The following is a 23,029-nucleotide window of genomic DNA, read 5'->3' as shown; positions in this document are numbered from 1 at the left end:
GTTGACTTTTTTCCACCTGTGGCTTTAACAGTGTGTGTGTGTGTGTGTGTGTGTGTGTGTGTGTGTGTGTGTGTGTGTGTGTGTGTGTGTGTGTGTGTGTGTGCGCGTGCGCGTGCGTACACTACTGAAAAGTCTCTAATCCTGCTATATAGCAGGACATCCTACTCTGTATCAAAGCACACAAACACAGACAGACTAAAACAAACACTGGCTGAGTACTAGGAACACTGCTATTGGACTACAGACTACATACAGTAGACTGTGGGATGGTGTGTGTGTGTGTGTGTGTGTGTGTGTGTGTGTGTGTGTGTGTCTGTGTGTGTGTGTCTGTGTGTGTGTGTGTGTGTGTGTGTGTGTGTGTGAGAAAGAGAGAGAGTGAGTGAGTGTGCGTATGCGTGCGTGTGTGCGTGCTCTCAACATTGTGTGCACACATGGATCTACTGTGTGTCTATGTAAAATGATACAGCCATGAGTAATACTTCAAACAGTGGTATTTCTGTGAAAGCACAACCAATATACACAGTATAAGATAACTGGGCTGTATTTACCTACTCTATAGAGGGAATGGGAAGTATGGGAGTGGGAATTGATGTGATATGATTCTTTGAGAGGCTCATGAAGTCTCTTTGGCACTTTTCAAAGCCTCGTAGCCTGCAGGCTTTACACGTGTGTGTGTGTGTGTGTGTGTGTGTGTGTGTGTGTGTGTGTGTGTGTGTGTGTGTGACTGTGTACAGTGTGTGCGCGCGCACGCACGCACGCACACATCTTCTCAGCTATCATGTTACAGGAACATAAACAGTAGGCCGCGGTCTCTTCCTGTATATACAGAACTCGGTGTGTGTGTGTGTGTGTGTGTGTGTGCCCTCGTGCGCGTGTGCGTGCGAGACCCAACTACTACCTCTACTGGTGTAACAAGGACTACTCAGCTCTTACCTGTAGGGTTGAGCTCTGTAAGAGTCGAGTCAGACGAGAAGAGAAGAAGAGGCAAGAGGGAAGAAAAACAAGAACCCAGATCAGACAAAAGTACAAGCTGAAACACACAAACATGCACATAAACACACACACACACACACACACACACACACACACACACACACACAGTTTCCCCATTTTTTGTGTTTATGTTCTTTTGTTTCTTTTACAGCTCGCCACATGCTTCCATACTCTCCCTTCTTCCTTTCTGCACCATGTTCCCCACATGCTCTCTACATGTTTCCTCTCCTCCATCCACCCTGTCAACCCTCTTTCATCCTCTATTTCCCAACGTCCGCACCCCTCCCACGCGCACACACACACACACACACACACACACACACACACACACACACACACACACACACACACACACACACACACACACACACACACACACACACACACACACACACACACACACACACACACACACACACACACACACACACACACACACACACACACACACACACACAGTCTCACACACACACACGCGATTAGAGAGTGATGGAGAAACAGACGGAGAGGAAAGACAAGGGATGGATTCAGAAAGAAAGACAGACACAGACAGAAAGACAGATTCAGACTTGGTTGCACATCGTGTAGGCCATCACATGAAATGAGCAGATCTACAAGCAACGCTTGAGTTGAGAATGCATATACAGTACTTGGTTGCAAGCTGGTACTGTATGACACGCAGAGAACCCAAGTTGGTGACGCCATGCATTATGTGTGCTGCAGCTCAGTACAGCTCAGTAGATCAACAAGCTCACAACACGTCACGCTGGAGTGTATTGTGATCTTGTACATTGGCTGTTTTGGCTGTGCAACAGCGGTGTACAACCAAGTAGAAAGCAGGCTTAAGTGAGGAACATGTTTGTTCAGGGTGGTTGAACCTCTGGAGGAGGAGGACGTGTAGGAGGGGGCTCTCCCCTGGGCACACTGACAATCTGACACATTATCATCCTCTACCAGCTACTAAAGCAGCTGTGGGGATTCCACTTTCCTGGAACTTAAACATGTTCAAATCAATCCAGAAATCCTTTGGTATGACTTTGGAGGAAAGAAATGATATAAATGCCTTTTAAGTTCTGAGTTATATCATGTGGTTAAAAAAAAGGAATGTGAGTTTAACATAAGCCATGACACATGTGTTAATTCTTTACTGTACATGAAGAATTTTTTTTTATCTTTAATGACAAATTATTGCAGCCATGTAACGGCAATTTTGGTGGGGTTTATGTTGTTCTTGAAATGGGTTGCCGGTATGTGAGTATTTGTGAGTTTCATGGCCCGTGGGAGCGTGAGACCTGTCAAAAAAGGAAAAAAAACATGGGCATCAATGAGAGAGAAAAAAAACCTCTCTCTTCCTCATTCCTGGAAAATATTTTGCGGATAAGTGTTTTCTTTTTCCATCTCTTTTTTTGCCCGCCAGCAGTGAAACTCAACCCCGCGTTCAGTGTGAATTCTCCTCGTGTTGGAACGGCTGGCTAATTAACCTTTGATTTGATTGGTGGGAGAGTGATTCCTGGGCGGGCCAATGAGAAGCAGATGGAGAGGTTTGCCGGTGGTTCCCCGGGCCCGTCCAATGAAAGGCGCTCTTTGTGGTGCTGAGTCAGTCAGAGGCGGGCTGGGCCGCAGAGCCCTGCTTGTGTATTTCATGCTTTGTTAACTCTGATGAAAGCCATGCTTCCTTCCTGCTCACTCTCTCTCTCTCTCTCTCTCTCCCACTGCCACAGTGCTTACTTCAACCTACATCTCTCTCTCCGGCACTTACACTGTGGGTCTCTCTACCCAAACCAAACCTTGCCTTTCTCCCTCCCTCCCACACACACACACACACACACACACACGCTATATAGCTATATATATTGGGGTGTGTGTGTGTGTGTGTGTGTGTGTGTGTGTGTGTGTGTGTGTGTGTGTGTGTGTGTGCGTGCGTGCGTGCGCATGTGTGCGTGCGTGTGTATGTGTACACACATGATTCCTGGGTAAGAGATGAATGTACCATTGACTAGGTAAACTTACATAAACAGGAATGTACATGATACAGTGTTGACTGATATTTATGGTATGCCATCTGTACAGTATGTGCTGCATTGGTACAGGTCCCTGCACCATGTACACTTGTACAGTATGCCCTGCATTGGTACAGGTCCCTGCACCATGTACTGTACTTGTGAGATTTTATTTTCAAACAGTCCAACTCCAAGCTAAAAGGGCCACCTGCAGGTTGAACTGTCACCGCAAAGGACCTCGCAGCTGAAGGAACTCAAGGTTAATTTACTTAGTTGCATCTGGTGTTACACAACGCAACTAGCCAATTTGTAACACATTTTGAGCCGGTAGATCTGCAATTCTCGGAATGCGACAAAGTGTAAATCCGGCTTCAGGATGTCAAAAACAGCCGTCACAGTCGCTTGCATTGATCAAATGCTATTTTCTTATTGTTTTTGTGACTAAAGGCTATACGAGTATGTGATGAACAAATGATTGATTCTGTACATGTAAATGTCATGAGACTCCTTGTACCCTGTTCAGTGTACAGTATAATATTAAGTGCATAGTATACGTGCTATTGTCAGGGCATGGGGGAAAGTATAAAGAAGGAACAGTAACTTTCTAGAATGTAACTACTACAACCACCCCTACACAAACACAAACACACGCCAGAAAGTTTTGAGAAGTGGAGTGTCCTCTTAAATGTCAGTCTCTTTGTAGGGCTTAGGTTGGGAGGCAGCAGCCTGAGGGCTGGGGGTTAATGCATAATCATCACCCCTGGGTGGGAACGGAGAGCGAGCAGGAGAGAGTGTGGTACATTCCTCCTGGAGGAGAGGACAGGAGGAGGCCATAATGGAGATTAACATGACTGGAACATACTGCCAGAGGGTCTGACACTGACATTCATGCATTTTCTGTTTTTCTGTCTCTCTACACACATACACACAGTATACACATGTGAACACACGTTTATATTGAAAGGAGTTGTGTGGATGTGTTGACACTGACGGCAGGGTTTATTATTATTATTATTATGTCCTCTGTCCACAATGGGTGGTTCATTGGAGGCATTCAGAAGTCACTTACAATTCGGTTTTACAATGGAATCAGAGGACATCACAATGACGGTTGGCTACCTGCCAAAATGCAAAAACGAATTACTAGCCACATTTGACAGGTGTATGTGTATATTAGAGTGCCATCATAATACATACTGTATGGACTGTAGGTCTGCATGTTACTGCTGTCATCTCTCTCTCTCATTAATGAACTCCACACTTCTCTCCAATCCAACCCAGCCCTTCGTAATCAAGAGCCACCAATCCAATTCCGCCCCACCCCAGGCATCCAGGCCAGGACACCATTTATTTCCTATTTTTAGCGTCACAACAGAAGAAGAAAATGGGGGAAGTAAAGAATCCCTCCTGAATGTCTGAGGTTTCCTAATCGTTTCACAACTAAGGTACTTTTGGGGAAGGGGGCTTTGGGCCAACCGGGGATCTGCCAAAACAGATACAGTCCAAAAGAAACAATACCATAAAAATGTCAATGTCTTTTTTCCCTTTTTATGGCAGTGGTGAAATCAGCATTTAAAAATAGAAAGAGGCCTATGACTATTTGGTTTCAATAAAGTCAGGTTTTGTTGGTTTGAAGGGGGGGGGGGGGGGGGGGTGATGCCTTCCAGAAGTATTGAAAGCCAGCTGCTTGGAGGGAGTTAGCACTGTTTTGGGACAATCAGTGCAGCTTGGAGGGTTCGGTGGGAGTCGGTTCTTCTGCATCCTAGGGTCTGCCATGTTCGTTTCCAGGTGGCATCAGACAAGTCAGTTATGTTATAAGGTTCCTTTGGAGTTAACCTTCTCATACCCTTCTCGTATTTACAAGTAGTAGGGCTGCGGATGATGGGAAGGTGGACATGGAAGTCCAACCCCAATCACATCTAGTACTGCTTTTGATTGATTGAATACTATATTGATACAGTCAGACATTAATCCCATAATTGTAATGTTTGTTTATATCTGTTTAAGTCACTTGACACCTGCAATGTTTTTAAATCTTAGGCCTCTCTTAAATCTGTTTTATCTTATTCTTGTATTATTACGCTGCTATGTGATGTTATTAACTGTTATTAAGGCTAAAAGGATATTAGGAACAGAAAAAGGTCCTGCAGGGACTTGTTTCCATTGTGGTCCTATGTTATAATCTATTCAATTCATCAACAATGACATCACCCAAGTGGCAGTTGACAGCAAATCACGCGACCTCGGCAGCGTACAGTAAGTTGGCCATGCGTTGAACTGGCAAGGCCACTTTGGTAGAGGTTTAGGTTGTGTAGTTACCTTTGGTAGAGGTTTAGGTTGTGTAGTTACCTTTGGTAGAGGTTTAGGTTGTGTAGTTACCTTTGGTAGAGGTTTAGGTTGTGTAGTTACCTTTGGTAGAGGTTTAGGTTGTGTAGTTACCTTTGGTAGAGGTTTAGGTTGTGTAGTTACCTTTGGTAGAGCTTTAGGTTGTGTAGTTACCTTTGGTAGAGGTTTAGGTTGTGTAGTTACCTTTGGTAGAGGTTTAGGTTGTGTAGTTACCTTTGGTAGAGCTTTAGGTTGTGTAGTTACCTTTGGTAGAGGTTTAGGTTGTGTAGTTACCTTTGGTAGAGCTTGTGTGTGTATGTGTGTGTGGTGTGTGGTGTGTGGTATGTGGTGTGTGGTGTGTGTGTGTGTGTGTGTGTGTGTGCGTGTGCGTACCTGTTGAGGTGCTGTAGGACACAGCGATGTCTCCAGTCAGGTCAGCGGGGGGGTAATGGCCATTGAGGAAAACAGAGAAGGCCACCATGGTAGTGGAACCTACACCTAGAGACATGACATGAAGAACTTTAACATTATAACCAATGCAATCCATTTGCAGAGTTTGCTTCTCAATGTACAAGCAGTACAGGATGCGGCACAAATAACATTAATCAGGCACTAGAGCATGCGTGCGTACTGTGTGCACACGCATGCGCGCACGCACACACACACACGCACACGCACACGCACACGCACACGCACACGCACACGCACACGCACACGCACACGCACACGCACACACACACACACACACACACACACACACACACACACACACACACACACGGTACATAAATACGGCTATGCTTAAAACACATACTGTATGCTCAACCATCTACAGAAGAGGTGAAGACAGGTAGATAAACAACATTAAACAGGACAACTCTAACACATACACAGAACATAGGCCTATATGTGGCATGGGAGAGAGGTGATGACTTGACTCTTCCCTGCAAATACCTCTAAACAAACAAGACAGAAATGGAGACAGACAGACAGACACACAAACAAATAGAGGTCGAGAGGGAGAGAGAGAGAGAGAGAGAGCGAGAGAGAGAGAGAGTGCGCAAACAAGCCAAAAGAAAGTGCAGGGATCAAATATGACGAGGCAAGAGAGTAAAGGATGTGTTTCAGCTAATGGATAAACACAGAGTGGTGTGGTGGAGTAATGAGGCGTGATGTTCCTGACTCTAGAGCTTGGCTGGCTGCAGGTGACCGAAACACGCACGCACGCGCACAGGTGTGCATGTGTGCGTGCGCGTGTGTGTGTTCATTTTTGTTGTAGTTTCTCTTCCATTGGTGTTGGCCTGTCAATTATGACCATCGTGGCTATTTTCACTATCCAGTCAAAAGAGAAAACTTTCCCTTTCCCCCAGAGCACATTGAGCACATTTAGAAAACACACACACACACACACACACACACACACACACGAAAAGGTACTAAAAAACAACAGACGAGGGCTAGACAGGCCCACTTGAGGATAGACAGAAACTGCAGAAGACGACTGAAGACAAAGTTAGGAGAGGAAAAGCAGAGACCCTGGCAGGCAAGGGAAGATGAATAGGATGAAGATGAAAGCAGATAAAGCACAAGCACATCTCCCCTGTCCAGACAAGGAGGGAGAGAAAGGAAGCGAGAGAGAGAGATAAAAGAAAAGGGGAAAGGAGGAAAGAAAGAAATTAAGAAAGACTTTCCCCACACTGTCAGACACCCTTGACAACTTGACTTCTTCCCTCTACCTCCCTCCCTCCCTCCCTCTCCTTCACAGCCCAAAGGGCAAACATTGGCCTGGTAGGGATGGTGGTAGCCGTCTCAAGTGTTAACAGGCTCTTTGGCAGCGTTATAAGCTAAGTAAAACGTCTGGGTTTCCGAGGCTATATAAGATAAGGAAACAGAAGATAAGTGCTCACTATGGCCTACTGTGTTATTTTGTTGTGCACCTGCTGTGTCCCATGCTGAAAATATCCACAAGCTCACATTGTGACACATTAAAGATCAGCTAGGCTACTGATCTACAGTATAATGCACGTCACCGGTAGGTAACAGAGTATAAAACAAGCATAACTCAATCTACTGTATTTGACACTATCTTCCTTTATCTAAAGCTTATTTCCTTCTTTTTCGCTCTGCCTGTCCACTTTGCTCCCTCCTCTCTCTCTCTCTCTGGGTGGTATTGTGTGCTTTCCTCGTGGTGTTAGGTAAAGTGGCTGTCAGCTCAGGTTAAACTGAAGTGATCTCCATGTTGACTACTGACTGTTTAGAGGAGGTCAACGGTCAAGAGGGGTGGAGATGTGGATGTATACCACACAGGCAGATGAGAACGGAGAGTGTGTAGCCGTTTGTGTGCGTGCGTGTATGTGTGTGTGTGTGTGTGTGTGTGTGTGTGTGTGTGTGTGTGTGTGTGTGTGTGAGAGTGTCGTTTACTTGCTATGTGCAACAGACAAGAAAAATAATTCATGCTGTAATAAAGTGGAAGCAAAATGTCAGTCATACAGTATGTATTCATGAATTCTTTATATATATAGTAAATGTCTCAGCGGTGATCTAGAGATCAGGGATTCCCAAACATGCATCACGTGCACCCCCTGGGGTGGGCTCTAGGTGACATTAATAGTGAAATGGTGGTGCTGGGGTTATAATTTAAAATATTATAAACACATACGTTTCTGCTTTGACCTTTCACCAAACAAAATACCCCAGTAGGTCAGATTTAAAACATGTGAGAAGGTCATATTCTATCAATGGTAACATTTTACTGCACCAAATTGGATGAATGTCACTTCATAATCCCCTATCTAGATCAAGTAGCGTTTTTTCATGAAGATACAGTATCTTGTAGGGGTGTAACGATATGGTAACTATATCGAAATATCGATTTGAATTGTATTGAATCATTGAATCGTATCGCCATAATGAACCAATATCGTCCATGCAATATCGTCAACCATGTGATATGTATTGTATCGCTGTGAAAATGTATCATTGGCATCTTGTCTTTAACAAACCCATCAATATTTACATAAATTCAAGAAGCTGTGCTAAATACTAAAAGCATTTAGAATTTACAAAGACATCACAAAGCTAACTGAAACAGCGAAACATTGTCTCTTTATTGTCTAAATTTGGGCCTAAATTGTCTGAGCTGCTATTCATATGGTTGTTTGCATAAGCAATTAGTACTCATGGGCACATGAGAAAAGATTCTGCTACTTTTAGCCGTTTGTATGAGTGTGTTGTTTAATTATACTTCTTGACAGTTGCTGCGGTACACAGGGGATCTTGTGTGCACATGAGAATGGTGCTAAATGTTGACCTTTGTAGGTCAGGCCCAAGGTCACATGGCTGCAGAGCATCTACAGCAGCCTAAGGACACAAAGCAGTGATGTTTGTGTTGGGGTAGGGGTCCTCCCACCTTGTCTTTGTGTTGGGGTAGGGGTCCTCCCACCTTGTCTGAGTCTCTCAACCCACTGGGAAGATCTGGACAGGCTAAGTGAATGAATAACATGCTTTATCAACAACTACCGTTGATATGCCCTTGAAACACTTAAAGCCCCCCCTCTACTCCAGCTGATTTTACTTCTGGTTATTCGCTCCCAACCACATACAGCAGTGGTGGAGGGGGAAAAAAAGGAAAAAAGTAAATAAAATATTGTTGTAGGCTAGATGGCAAGGAAGTTCAAGGTCAAATATTTGTTGTTCCACAAGTGAAAGCGAGTGCATATAGTTTTGTGGTGAGAATTCCGCTCTTCTACATCCTGTATGAAATCAAATCAAAGCTGTAAACAAGTCACAGTGCTATTATACTTATCCCTCTGGATCAGAGGCACACAAACCGAATGTTGTGACTCGAACTTATATATGGTTGCTGTACACAGATTATGTACTGCAACATTAGAATGATGGATAGTAATGGATAGTAATGTCACTTTTAGCCAAATACAGTTTCGAGCTAAAAACTGCTCACTCAAAATGCACTTACTTACATTACAGTATGTAAGCAAAGTGTCGCTCTGACATTCTGCTGATTAAAGTCATTAAACTCATGTTTACAGGTTACTTACTAACATCCACTATTCTACTGTATAGCCGACTACAACTTGACTGCAGTGGCTTAGCGGCTCATTAGCTTTGTTAAATCATCCCCCCTCTTGCTTTCTCTCTTTCTCTCTCAGATGACAAAATAAAATGCCTTTGAAAAACATATTTTGGCACTACATGGTGTTTTTTAAGAATTGCAGAGATCAGTGTAATACAAACTCAATCCTGCGTAAGCCAAGTACAAATGTAATCAAGGCAGCAGGCATATGTCATTGTTGGAGACAAGGCCTGGTAATCCCTTGCTGGAGTTCATCACTTAAGTTCCACATTGGTGCATATTAATACCAAACTATCACTACTTTTTTTTTTTTACAGATATCATGTGTTTTCCAAGTGTGTGTGTTGGTGTGTGCGTGCTTGTGGTAAATACTGTATAAGCATTAATAAAAAAAGAAATTAAAATGAAGAGAAGAGAAGAGAATAAATGAATGAAAAGGGGGGATAGGGAAAGTGGAAGGGGTGAGAGACAAAGAAGAGGATGAGTGGCAGCCAGAGAGAGAGAAAGAGGAACAGAGAGAGGCACAGGGGAAGAGAACGAGGAGAAGAAAGACAGAGATAGAGACCTGAGAGAGAGAGAGAGAGAGAGAGAGAGAGAGAGAGAGAGAGAGAGAGAGAGAGAGAGAGAGAGAGAGAGAGAGAGAGAGAGAGAGAGAGAGAGAGAGAGAGAGAAAGAAAGGAAGAGAAAGGGGGCAGAGAGAAAGAGAGAGAACAAAGGAGGTAGTGTGTGGTGAACAGGGGATTGGGTAGCCATCTGAGACGAATAAAGAGAGAAATAACAATAAAAGTCACCACCCCCCCAACCTAACCAGGACAGCACGCACGCATGCATGTACACACACACACACACACACACACGCACACAATAAAAAAGTGTGCAGACTCTGAGGTCACATACACACACACACACATTCACATACAGTATGCACTGTTTATTTAGAGTATCACACATGCACATGAATCTGTGTACACACACATGCAGAACCATTCACACAGGCTTACGTAACGTTACGCGCAACAGAGACAAACTGCACCATGCAGGGAATCAAAGACACATGGGGCTCAGTTAGAGTCAAGCCAAACTCACAGTGTAGTGGCGCATGCACTCACACTTGCACGCACGCACACAGCTGTTATAGTGGAAAGGCCTGGTTTCACCGTTCCCAGGGAAAAAACACAGAGATAGCACCTTGGCTCTGTGTGTGTGTGTGTGTGTGTGTGTGTGTGTGTGTGTGTGTGTGTGTGTGTGTGTGTGTGTGTGTGTGTGTGTGTGTGTGTGTGTTAGATAGAGATGCCTGTGTAAGTTGCTGGTATTGGAAGAAATAATTAGGCGAGAGAGAGAGAGAGAGAGAGAGAGAGAGAGAGAGAGAGAGACAGAGAGAGAGAGAGGAGAGAGACGGAGGAGAAAAGGATAACATATTACAAGTGGATGTGATCTGTGCATGTACTACTGTGTCAGAGTGTGTGTGGTGTGTGTGTGTGTGTGTGTGTGTGTGTGTGTGTGTGTGTGTGTGTGTGTGTGTGTGTGTGTGTGTGTGTGTGTGTGTGTGTGTGTGTGTGTCTGCACATACAGTTGGTGTGCATGTGTCTCTACTGTATTGTTCTACAAACATGTCTGTGTGTCTGCTTGCATTCATGCGTGTCTAAATATGTTGTTATGAAACATAGCCACTCTATCACCAAACATTTCCTCTACTGAACACAAGCCAAGCTGCTGCTTTCTGGACTAGATCACAGGCCTTTAAACACTCTGCTTGTGTGACTGGGAGCCAGGACCTCTGAGCCAAGACTAAATGTCTATTAAACTCACGCAGCTTCCATTAAAAAGACTGGCTAAACGGATGTAAAACGGTCCGTTTGGGGCCAAATCTGCCTGCTAAGGGTCAGCCATGGTGGTCCTGTAAACGCTATAGCGCGCCATGCCGTTCAATCTGGGCCAAACGGGGGGGGGGAGGGAAACATGGAAGGAAGCTGTATGAAGGATTGACACAGATAGAGAGCTGAAATCATTTTCAAGCTAACCATGCAACACGATTAGCTTGAAAACCACTCGATATCTAGACTCGAGTATTAGGCTTCAACCCTGCGTGTGCGAGACAGAGAGAGTGAGTGAGAGAAAAAGAAAGAGAGAATGTGCATCAGTGTAAGTGCTTCTGTGTGTGTGTGTGTGTGTGTGTGTGTGTGTGTGTGTGTGTGTGTGTGTGTGTGTGTGTGTGTGTGTGTGTGCGTTTACTGGGTCTCATGTTTCCCAGTGGAGAGCTGTTGATTGACTGGTAGAGGCCAGTGCCAGATTTCTGTGTAGGAAGACAAAGGCGGTGGCATAAACACACCCACTCACCACTATACTTCACTATGTGCAAGAGAGAGAGAGAGAGAGAGAGAGAGAGAGAGAGAGAGTGTGTGTGTGTGTGTGTGTGTGTGTGTGTGTGTGTGTGTGTGTGTGTGTGTGTGCATACTTGCTCATACTTTTATGTGACATATGTGTGTCTGATTATGTTTAAATGAACGAGAGACGAGAGTGAGGGCAAAAGTGTGTGTGTGTGTGTGTGTGTGTGTGTGTGTGTGTGTGTGTGTGTGCGTGTGCGCTCGCTCACGCACATTGCGCGCACACGTGCAAGTATATGTGTGTTTATGTGTATTTCTGCGTGCGGCTTCTGAATTTGACCCGTTTCACCGCTGCCTAAACTCCAACAAACAAAGCTTCTATTTTCTCATATGAACTTTACAGTGCAATGACTCACCTGCAAGACTTCGGTTTGATCTGCAACATAAACATTCTAATGTTCTAAGCTTCTGCCAAGAACAAGGTCTAACCTGAGGGCACTGAGCTAGCTTCTTCATCTCACTAAGCAAATAGCTTAATGAAGCTGGTGAAGTGGATTGGGGGGGGGGGGGGGGGGTTCCCCCTGGAAAACGTTCACTTTCAAAAAGAGCATTTCTATTTGCATTGGATGGCATAGATAGTGATAAGAAATAGATGTTACGAAAGAATGTGACCAAATACAGGTTTGTTACACAATATTGGTGATTGAGGAAGTTAGGTTTTTGCTATCATCTTGTCTGGCATGTGTGATTTCTCTCTTCCCTTGGTTTCCTATTTCACAACACAGAGCTTTCTGAGGTAAAGCATGATGGGGTTAGGGAGGTTGAAAGATGAAGACTTACACTGCCACATAGGACTAAGCCATTTTCCTGATATGCTATGAAAAACTTGTTACGCAATGTCTGTAAATGTAAAAGGTTTATTTATCCATCAATTATGGTTAGAAAATACACTGACTAACTAAACCCCTTGTGAGGAAATACCACTCTCTCCCTGTGCAGTTTCTTAACATATAATATGGTTGTGCACATGCACATGAAAGAGCTTATGAGAAAAAATAAATAAATTAATATATTATATTATATTAATAGGCGCTATAAAGAGCATATGTGAAAAATTCAGGTCAAACGTTTTTCCTTTTCCTGCATACAAAGTTTTACACAGATCGGTGCAGTTATAGGTAAAAACATGAATGGGCCAGTTATAGCGCCACCATGAGGCAGATGTGTACATTTTCAAGTGGCATTTCTTCCTCTGCATAGTGGGAATGTGCATGAAAAATTGTACCCTGTGTTCATCATTTGAGGCATTTTGTTCAAAATGGACCAATCTTGCAAAATTTGGAAGGCAATCTTAGCCAATGGGGATGGAATATAGGGAAGCGGACAGGTCCGTGTTCATCACATGACTGTAGGGGAATACCGATTTTCGATTCTGAACTTTAAAATCGATGAAAACATGTTGGCCCTTCCCCTTCCCGTATGAGTCATGACCCTCACCTAATGACTGCAGTCCCATAATAAAACCCACTCTGCACTAGTCGTCGCTCTGTTATCTGATGGCTTACAGATCCAAACAATATGGAAAGAGAACATGTGGCAATTTACGTAGTCGTCGGCTCGAAGCACAACGGGGTGAGAGCGAGTGAAACAGCGACAGTGAGAAAGAGTAATTTATCTTTTAGTTCCCACAAGAATATATATACCGTAGATGAATTGGGCATATTTTGGGCATAGTTACGAATTGTGATTAGTCATGATTAACTCCTTTAACGCCAACATTGCCATCTAGTGGCTACATCCACTTCAACGTTAGACTGTCTTAGTTTGAAAGCCGTTTCAAAACTGCGAGTCAGGAAGTGAAAAACCGCCATGTCCAAGGGGGCAGTGAGGCACTCCAACGTTGAAGCACTGGACCCTAGTGGTAAGAGGAAGGACTGCAGGCGGACGGTCGCGGACCCGTGGATTCATGACGAGGAAACCCCGTGCAGCTGGGCTTTAACATTGAGCGCTCGGTTGCACTTCCGCATTTGGGCACCAAACTTTGGTGCCCAAATGCTGAATCGGCGAAAAAAGGCGGAAATAGACAGTCCTTCCGGGTGCTTCAAAACGCCACTGAGCAACTTCCACTGACATGAATAGCGGGGGGGGGGGGGGGGGGGGGGCGGAGCTTCGCGCCAGATCAGTCTCTATCCTTTTAATACTCTATGAACATGTCCCGCGAATGTTATTTCATTCATCCAAAACATACATTTTGTAACCGAGGATCATATCGTTTAGAGAAATGAGCCAGAAATCATGTTTGTTTTGGTACAAAAAGAAATTCGAGATATCACGATTCTAAAAACTGCTTTCCCATGGGCAGCAGAAGAATTTTCATTTACGGGAGTGTTACGCGTGAGTACAGAACACAGTTGTGAACCGTAATCAATTGATATTTAAAAAGCGTGAAAAGGCGATCTCTGCGCTGTGGGCGTTTGGACCAGAAGGCATCAAAAGGCAATCTCAGCTGTAAATGAGTAAATTAATGATTAATCTGTGATTAATCTGATAAAAAAAGAAAATTGACAGCCTTAATAGCTTGATAATGCTAATGGTTAGATTTGTAATCACTTGATAAGGTATCATTGTTTGAAGTTGGAAAGGCTTCTGAAGCGGTGCATGTTTAATTTAGATCAAAGTTACCACTGTGTCTGGTCAAGGTGACTTGCAGCAGCTACAGGATTTGGCTACTGTAAATACAGAGAAATACAGTGCATGTCTCTAATTCACTCACACATTCACTCGCTCACAATCAGTCAGTTTGTTTTGGTTTAATGATGGAGGAGGATAGAGGGATATTAATGTGATAACAGGAAAGGAAACAGCAGCTGTCATTGAATAAACAATGTCTGTATAAGAGGGGGAGAAAGTGAGAGGAGGAAAAAAATGAAAAGAAAGAACAAATAAACCAGACAGTTTAATAACGGCATGGCCTCTCTTTCCAAGCTTTAAGCTGCTATGTGTGTAGTTTGTGAACAAAGCAGTATAAATCACAATGCAGTGAGCGAGGCTGCAATATACAGGCTGGCTGCTAGTGTACTTAGTGTACTTACTCCACCAATAACAAAAGTTCCTCACAAAATAATGTTGTTAAGAGATTGAAGTTTTAAAAAAAATCTGTTTTGTAATGTAATGCACATAGTGCTATGTTTTGTTGTGAAACAAGAGACAGGGTTGAAGAGATAATGAGGACTGACCCATGGGTTCCAGGACAAACTGGTCCTGTGTGACGACCAGGGGGGGCTGGACACAGACAGTCAACTTAGAACCCTGCAGACTACTGCTGGCCTTCACCTTCACCTGGACAGCCAAGAGACAGATGGACAGAATATACAGAATATATACATTCGTTTAGAGATCATTGAATTTCCATGTGTCGTGGCAGTATGGTGAGGAAATTAATGTATAATGTACCTTGATGGTGACCGAGGGTACAGCCAAACCGTCAATGTCTTGGATAAGAGAATGCTGTAAGGAAAGTGGAACAAATGGAACGAGATGAGTTTGCAAGTTTGTGCTCTTGTATGGGTTTGTATGGTTAGGGTGTCTGTTTACTTACAGATGGATTATCCATGCTTGAAGAGACGGTGGCTGTAACAGTTAGGTCGTTCTCACCGTCCGATTTGGGTAGGATATCTGTGAGTAATGGGAACATAATGGTGTTCACATGCCATATCATAAACGCACTCCTATTAGTGTGATGTTCAGACTGAATGGTCTTTCTATTATTCAGTCTGATATTGCATTCTTGATAGCCGTTTCCTGGGGGGTTAACTGTCCCAAACCAATTGCTAGTGACGGATGTATGAGGCCACTCTCTAGGATGTATACAGGCCAGCACCAACTTTAGTCCTGCCCCCAAAACGTACTGATCGTGATCGGCTTGGTTGTTTCCCCAATCTGGGAAAAGCTGTGGAGGAGGGCAAACCATACCTCTGAATCAGTAGACACATGGTTTAAAGTGGAGTGAAAGTGCCAATTGCAGTTCAGGTCTAGAACCAGACTCTTATGCTACTAGCGATACCTGAGGTTTACTGGGATCAATCAAGGGGTCTATATTTTCATCTTCTCGCCTTCAGTGCCATGGGCTACATTCAATTCTTCCTTTCTTCATGTTACACCCTAGTTGAGTCCCTGCTCTGGTTTTCCTGATCATCTGCAGGCTCTGTCTCTAACAACTAAGCAGCTTTTATCTGGGTCTTAGAGGAATTATATTTCTCTTGCCTCTTGATTTTGGTACTGTATTATTTGATTGTTCCTGTATCCCGATGGTCTTACGTGAGAAAATGCTGTTGGCTTGTCATCTTGAGAAGGTTCTGGTGTCTTTAATTCGTCATTTGAAGAGGCTGTGACGTTTTCTCAAATTGTGACAGAATTAGTTTTATGATGTCTCCTAGTAAATGTCTGGTGTGTTTCAGAAAGAAATGAGCTCATGTTAATCGCATTCTAAACTGAACTTTTGCTGGCTCATATCCTACTAAGTTACAGTGGTTCCTGTGACCGTTTCATTTTTTATGTCTTAAAGGTATCTATCAAGACTTTGAAAAACTGTTGTAGCACTTTCTACTATGGCTGCAGTTTGCTTATAATCACAGTTTATTCATCACAAATCTTGATGATGTAATGTCTTCTAATTGTTCCTGTGTGAGCCTGATAGATGGGGAGATGGATTGTACCTCAATGGGATTTACCTGCATAAATAAAGGTTAAAAATAAAACGTGAAGGCTCATCTATCTGAAGCTCTAGTGATTACCATTTGTTTTTATATTAGAGATACCCACCCTGAGTCCTGGTGGCCTCCCTGATGTACTTCTGAAGACTCTTCATCTCAGTGTCCACCTGCTCGTAGTCTGCCTCCCTGGCATCCACCTTAGGTGTGGAGAAGAAGGACGGGTCTGTCCCCATGTAGGAGCACTGGAGGTGGCCATCAGAGCTCAGGGTGACCACCAACCCTTTCAGCTCCCTGAACAGAGAAAAGTTAGAGAGAGAGAGAGAGAGAGAGAGAGAGAGAGAGAGAGAGAGAGAGAGAGAGAGAGAGAGAGAGAGAGAGAGAGATACAGAGAGACAGAGGAGAGGAGGATAGCAATGTACAATTTATCAGACGCCCAAAATGGAAAGATGGGAGTAAATGGTATGAACTCTAGTCAGCCAAAAACAGAGCAAGGTCAAGTAAATAGAGTATGCCAAGAAAAGTATTAGTGTAACTGCTACAAACTAATCGGGACAGCAGATATAAATCAAACCAACCATCTGTAAGAATAACATAGATGGGATCATGGATTAAAGCTAAATAAAGTCTCTCGACTAATATTCTTTGCATGGCCATTGGCCAACAAACTGTACATATACAGTAGGGCTCTATTTTCGTCCATGCTAAATCCCTTATCCCTAAACTATTTGGCCAATTTTGAATTGAATTTTGAAAATATTGTTTTAATAGTTCAACCAGCCGATCTACATCGACAAGTTGTGAGCTTGTAGTTTGGCTATATTAACTATTCAAAAATGTTTTCCAAAATAGTAAAAAAAAAAAAGGCAAATAAGTTTAGGGATAAGGGGTTTAGCATGGACGAATTAGAGCCCATAGACATAGTGTTTGTATTTGTTGATGACATGAATTATTGTGTTATTTTTTATGCTATGTGTAGATGAATTGAATACGTATACGACCACAATGGAAACAAGTCCCCAGGACATTGTTTTGTTATCTTTTTAGACGTGTTACCTCTGTATTATATTCTGTATAGAGAACACAGGGGGTTCTAAGCATGATAGAATCACATCATGTGATATGGAGAGAGAAGAGGAGAGAGGGAGAACAGAGGGTTAAGATAGGGAAAGGAAAAGAGAGAGTGAAGGAAAGGAAATGCAGTGATGCAATGTACATGCATGTGTGTGTGCACGTTCGTGTGCTCTAACTGGTTGCAGATGTGTTGTGATTCCAGGCCGCTGAGGCGCACACACACACACACACACACACACACACACACACACACACACACACACACACACACACACACACGGGACATAGGGTTCATAGCAATGGTTGGCCCCACACCTGCACAGGAGGGTGTCTGAGGGAGCATTAAAACAAGAACTTTTACTACTGCGGGATAAATACACATACAGGCAGGCACGCACGTGCACACACAAACATGCTTCCCTTACCCCATAACCCTTGCAGAAGCTGCTCTCCCACTGTGTCTGTGTGCGTGTGTGTGTGTGTGTGTGTGTGTGTGTGTGTGTGTGTGTGTGAGAGGGTGTGTGTGTGTGTGTGTGTGTGTGTGTGTGTGTGTGTGTGTGTGTGTGTGTGTGTGTGTGTGTGTGTGTGTGTGTGTGTGTGTGTGTGTGTGTGTGTGTGTGTGTGTGTGCCCGTGTGGGGGTGAGAGGGAGTGGGAGAGGGGGGACTCTTGACCATAAATATGATGTACAGTGCAAACTGAGGGCCTGATTGGTGTGTTGGAACAGACTAGCTGGCTCATAACACACTTCTGGGAGAATGATATCAAAACACTACAACCTAGGGTGAGCCTGTTGTGAGAGGGAAAGACAGAGAGAGGAAGAGGTATGGCGAGAAAAAAGTCGGACAGACAGACTTCTTTTATTAAAGGAACCCCGTTAGCTGGAGCCATAGCAACATAGCTTCCACCTAAAAACATAAAATCTGAAATTTGCACGGATATGATTTTTTTAGCGCCGCCAGCAGGGCGATTTTTTATAATATTTTATATTCCTCCTACAGCAAGGAACAAGCTGTATGCTGGCCATACACAGATACACAATTCCAGACTAGCCATTTTCTTATCATAAAATGACCATAATATAATATGCTTCGACTGAATCACTCATTTAGAAGATCACTCTACATTTTTGTATCCACCAGGCCGAAGGCATGGGGAGAGAGTATGTTTTGCACTCCGTCCGTGTGTGAGTGTTTGTGTGTGTGCGCACGTCCGTCCGTCCGTCTGTCTGTTAACAGCTAATCTCCGATGCCAAATTTTGCACACACTCCCTGGATGCCAATGATGAGCCTCTGCCCCAAATTTTCCAGAACTGCCTGTTATAGCGCCACCAGGAGGCCGACTTTTTTAAAACACATTTTTTTATATTAATCCTCCAGATTCTGTCCAAAAATCCTGCAAAAAAGAAAACTACAACGTTTCGACAGCTGTGAACTCGTACGTTGAAACGAAAGTGACTGTGTGATGACACAACAGACACATAGCTTCAGTCCGGGACATCTTCTCTCAGTGTAAACAATGGTTTTGTACTTACGTTTTGGCAAAGGTGGATTTACAGAATAATCCAAAGAAATCGTGGGTCTGGCAAATATTGTGTTAAGTGATTAATGTAGGTATAGTTACCGGTATGAGATTATGTACAGCTACCAGGAGGGATATGAATATTACAGATACATTTTAATATGCAGGTTCTATTCTAAATTTAAATTCAGTTGTCTGCGAAAAAATAGGGCAAAAGTTACTGATGAATTGGGGCTGTTACCAGTCATTGTAGCCATTGGACCAAACACCTGGATCTCTCTAGCTGGGTGGTACGGGAGACCCAGCCAGGGGTCTTTAAAAGGTAAACAGTGATACTGAGAGTTCTCGTGATCCCATCAGACAGCGAGACCCCTGAAGTGAAGGATTTCAGACTCCCCGACCCTGACATATGGAACCTGGTTAGGCTGATCCAACATACCCTAAAGCAAGCAATGGACACAGCCAGCCTTACTGTACAGTATGGCCCCAGCTTGTTAGATCTGTGAGTGCACGCACGCACGCACGTGTGTGTGTGTGTGTGTGTGTTCCTCTCCCACACTCCACAGTCTATGAACACTAACAACACGCTGAACAAGATGATAACTATCAAGCGCCTTAAAACAACACACCCTCAAACAAAAGCAAACAACGTCCCAGACACACAGTATCTCCTGCATCTTAAACACACACACACACACACACACACACACACACACACACACAGCAGCACGAGAACACATACTGTAACATATGCGTAAATGCGCGCGCGCACGCACGCGGCATCATTATTCCCCAGTGTTTGTGCTTTGCGTTGTAATTGTATCAAATTGCGGTTTGATTGTGGTCATTTACAATATAGGATGGATGACTGGTTACAGCGGGCCACTCCCTTATCTGTTGTGATTGGCCAGCTGGAAGACATTGTGGAGTAATTTCCTGTAGAGAGGATCACTGTGGATTTCACAGGCTGATAAACACAACAATAGATGGGTCTGACCAATAACACACCTGTTAACAGTGTGTGTGTGTGTGTGTGTGTGTGTGTGTGTGTGTGTGTGTGTGTGTGTGTGTGTGTGTGTGTGTGTGTGTGTGTGTGTGTGTGTGTGTGCGTGTGTGTGTGTACTGTAGAGGCAGAAAGGGACCTAATCTGGTGGGCATTAGCAGACTAACCTTTTTTGAGTGGAGCTCATAGACAAAGTAATATACACAGAAGCATGCATGACACGCCGATAACCAGTCCAAGCAACATCCATCCATCCATCCATCCATCTGAAGTCTTGTTTAGACTCTCTCAATTACTGTCTGCCTTTCAGCATCCATCTTTCCCATCCACCTCCCAGGTACACCTGTATAACATTTACATTATATTACAACCGCCCCCCCCCCCCCCCACACACACACACCCTAATAATATTAGCGACATATAGAGTGAAATTACTACTACCTAGTCCTACGGCCATGAAACAGTAGCACAGCATGTCAATCTGCACAGTATATATATATATATATATATATATATATATATACTTACATTACACACACATAACAAACAGACAGCACAGAGGAGCTCCACATGGCCCCCGCTGTGGTCTCACGTTCACAGATAAAACCAGGCGTACTTACGTGAAGTTGGCGATGCGTACGGCCACAGGGACACAGGACAGCTGAGACGCCCATTTCAAGGTCACGTCCTGGTAGACCAGCAGCATGTTGGTATGGTTGGCTAGCAACAGGTTGGTGGTTCCTTCTGTCACTGTGGGGGGCCGCATTGAAAAAAGAAAAGAACAAAGAAAACACTTTTGGATGAGGTGTCACGTGGAAGAAAATAGCTAATGTACAGTAGCAGCGTGCACCCTGATTAACCCACCCATCCACTGTACACACACACAAACACACGTGTCCGCTCCGTCCCACCAATAGTGCGAGTACCTCCTAAGAAGATCTGAGGGCCACACGCAAAGCACACGCCTCGAGCAACCGCGCGCGCGCGCGCGCACACGCACGCACGCACGCACGCACGCACACACACACACACACACACACACACACACACACACACACACACACACACACACACACACACACACACACACACACACACACACACACACACACACACACACACACACACACACACACACACACACACACACACACACACACACACACACACACACACACACACACACACACACACACACACACACACACACACACACAGTTGAATACACAGTTAGAACATGGAATATAGCAACAGCGGTCACACGTGGGCAGAGGAGGCGTGCGGGGCCTAAATGACAGGGGATCGTCTGTATGTTGGACCTCTGGGCCACATCAAAGCATCTCTCAACCTTCTCTGTCACTGTCCAACAACACCAGATAATTACATATGTCCAACTGCTTCCACCTTTACATTCAGCTTTTCCTCTCCTCCTTGTTCCTCCTTTAAAGTTCGCCAACTCTCTTCTCCTCCCTTTCTCCGCCAAAGGGTGTGTGTGTGTGTGTGTGTGTGTGTGTGTGTGTGTGTGCGCGCGCGCACGGCTGCACATGCGTGTGGGTGTGTAGATAAACAATGCAACATTGTTATTTATTAGAATGGTTTTGTCAAATGGTCATATTATCAGTCTGAGGCCAATTTGATATCAAGTACAACTGCTTTGTACCGTACCTAAGTACAATTGCTTCGGACGTTCAGCTTTCATATGAGTAATGTTGTTCCGTATACCCAAGTACACACCTGATGCGAACACAACAGCACCCAAGTACACATGAACCGTACCGGAGAGAGAACCGGGATGGGGACAAAACAGTGGAAGTGGAATATCCTACTCAGGCATGGTACGAAGCAATCGTACCTAGTAAGAAAATGCCCTGAGAGAAGTAGGGAGAAAAACAGAGAGAGAGAGAGAGAGAGAGAAAGAGAGACAGACAGACATACACAGACAGATATACAGATGCAGAGAGATAGAGTGAGAAAGGCAGACACAGACAGAGGGAGAGATAGATGAAGTGGGAGAGAGAGAGAAGCATGGCAGCGAGCCAGCAGAGGCAGCTGTGTCGCTGAAGGCCAGAAGAACAGAGCAAAGAAGAGAGACGAATCTCCTCCTTATCCTCCACAGCCGGACGACGCTACACTCTCTCGCTCGCACACTCCTCTCCCCAGAGCTTATCGTAATCCAGCTTTCACTTGCCAGGCTCACTCCCTTCTCTCTGGCTCGAGTTTTCTCCATTATGGTCTCTATTTAAATTCACCAGGTAATTTCTGCACCCCTCATTTTAGCCCCGGTAGGAGCAGGATGAGAATCTTGGTCCATTCATCCATCCATCTTCAACCGCTTACCTGTAGTCGGGTCGCGTGGGCAACAGCTCCACCAGAGACCTCTCCAGAGCAACCTCAGTAACTTCCTCCTAGGCCCTAGGAACTGACCTTGGAACGCCTCGGGATCCCCTAGGACCTAGGGGATCCCGAGGCGTTCCAAGGCCAGTGAGTCTATGTGATTCCTCCAACTGCACCTTTGTCTGCCCCGGGGTCTGCTCCCAGTGGGACGTGCCACAAGGACCTCCCTAGGGAGATCGTAACCAGATGCTCCCAACGAATTGCTTGACGGAGGATGAACCCTAGCTTTTGTGACCCCATGGCCTTTCCTGTAGCCACTTACACATAAATATCATTATACTTCCCAGAGGATAATGTGATGACCAATTTGACCATTCCTCTAAAGCAGCCATCTGGCCAAAATTTCAACTCTGAGTCTGCCAATATCTCAAAATGTAAAGAGCGGATTGACATGAAACTTGTCAGGCCATCACTTTGATGCCAGACAAGTTACAGTATCTCAAAAACGGTACTGGTAACAGGACAAAACTGCTATCAGCCTCTCCATGACTTGATTCGCCATAGATTGACAATGCTATATAATAATTGGCAAACCTCTAGTTTCATGATAATTCCCGACCTTTCAACTGAACATATTGACATACTGTAGGCGCAC

General features: G+C 44.4%; 1 protein-coding gene across 2 annotated transcripts in view; it reads right to left on the bottom strand.

Moving 5' to 3' along the window:
• The window catches only part of bbs9 (Bardet-Biedl syndrome 9), a 207,743-nt gene that overhangs the window by 157,081 nt on the left and 27,633 nt on the right, over positions 1–23,029 (bottom strand). The window contains exons 8-14 of one of the 2 annotated variants that reach the window (XM_083760769.1): positions 20,661–20,790; positions 16,557–16,738; positions 15,334–15,410; positions 15,189–15,242; positions 14,972–15,074; positions 5,712–5,816; positions 934–948 (exon numbers count right to left, since the gene is read on the bottom strand). In XM_083760769.1, coding sequence (XP_083616895.1) covers positions 934–948; positions 5,712–5,816; positions 14,972–15,074; positions 15,189–15,242; positions 15,334–15,410; positions 16,557–16,738; positions 20,661–20,790 — 666 coding nt within the window. The remainder of the gene's footprint in view (positions 1–933; positions 949–5,711; positions 5,817–14,971; positions 15,075–15,188; positions 15,243–15,333; positions 15,411–16,556; positions 16,739–20,660; positions 20,791–23,029) is intronic. The other variant, XM_083760770.1, reaches the window with a different exon arrangement.

The sequence above is a fragment of the Protomyctophum parallelum genome (genome assembly GCF_964188405.1).
Source record: "Protomyctophum parallelum genome assembly, chromosome: 3".
In the NCBI taxonomy this organism is placed as follows: Eukaryota; Metazoa; Chordata; class Actinopteri; order Myctophiformes; family Myctophidae; genus Protomyctophum; species Protomyctophum parallelum.
The sequence above is the reverse complement of the archived record's forward strand: the minus strand, read 5'-3'. Positions and strand labels throughout refer to the sequence as shown.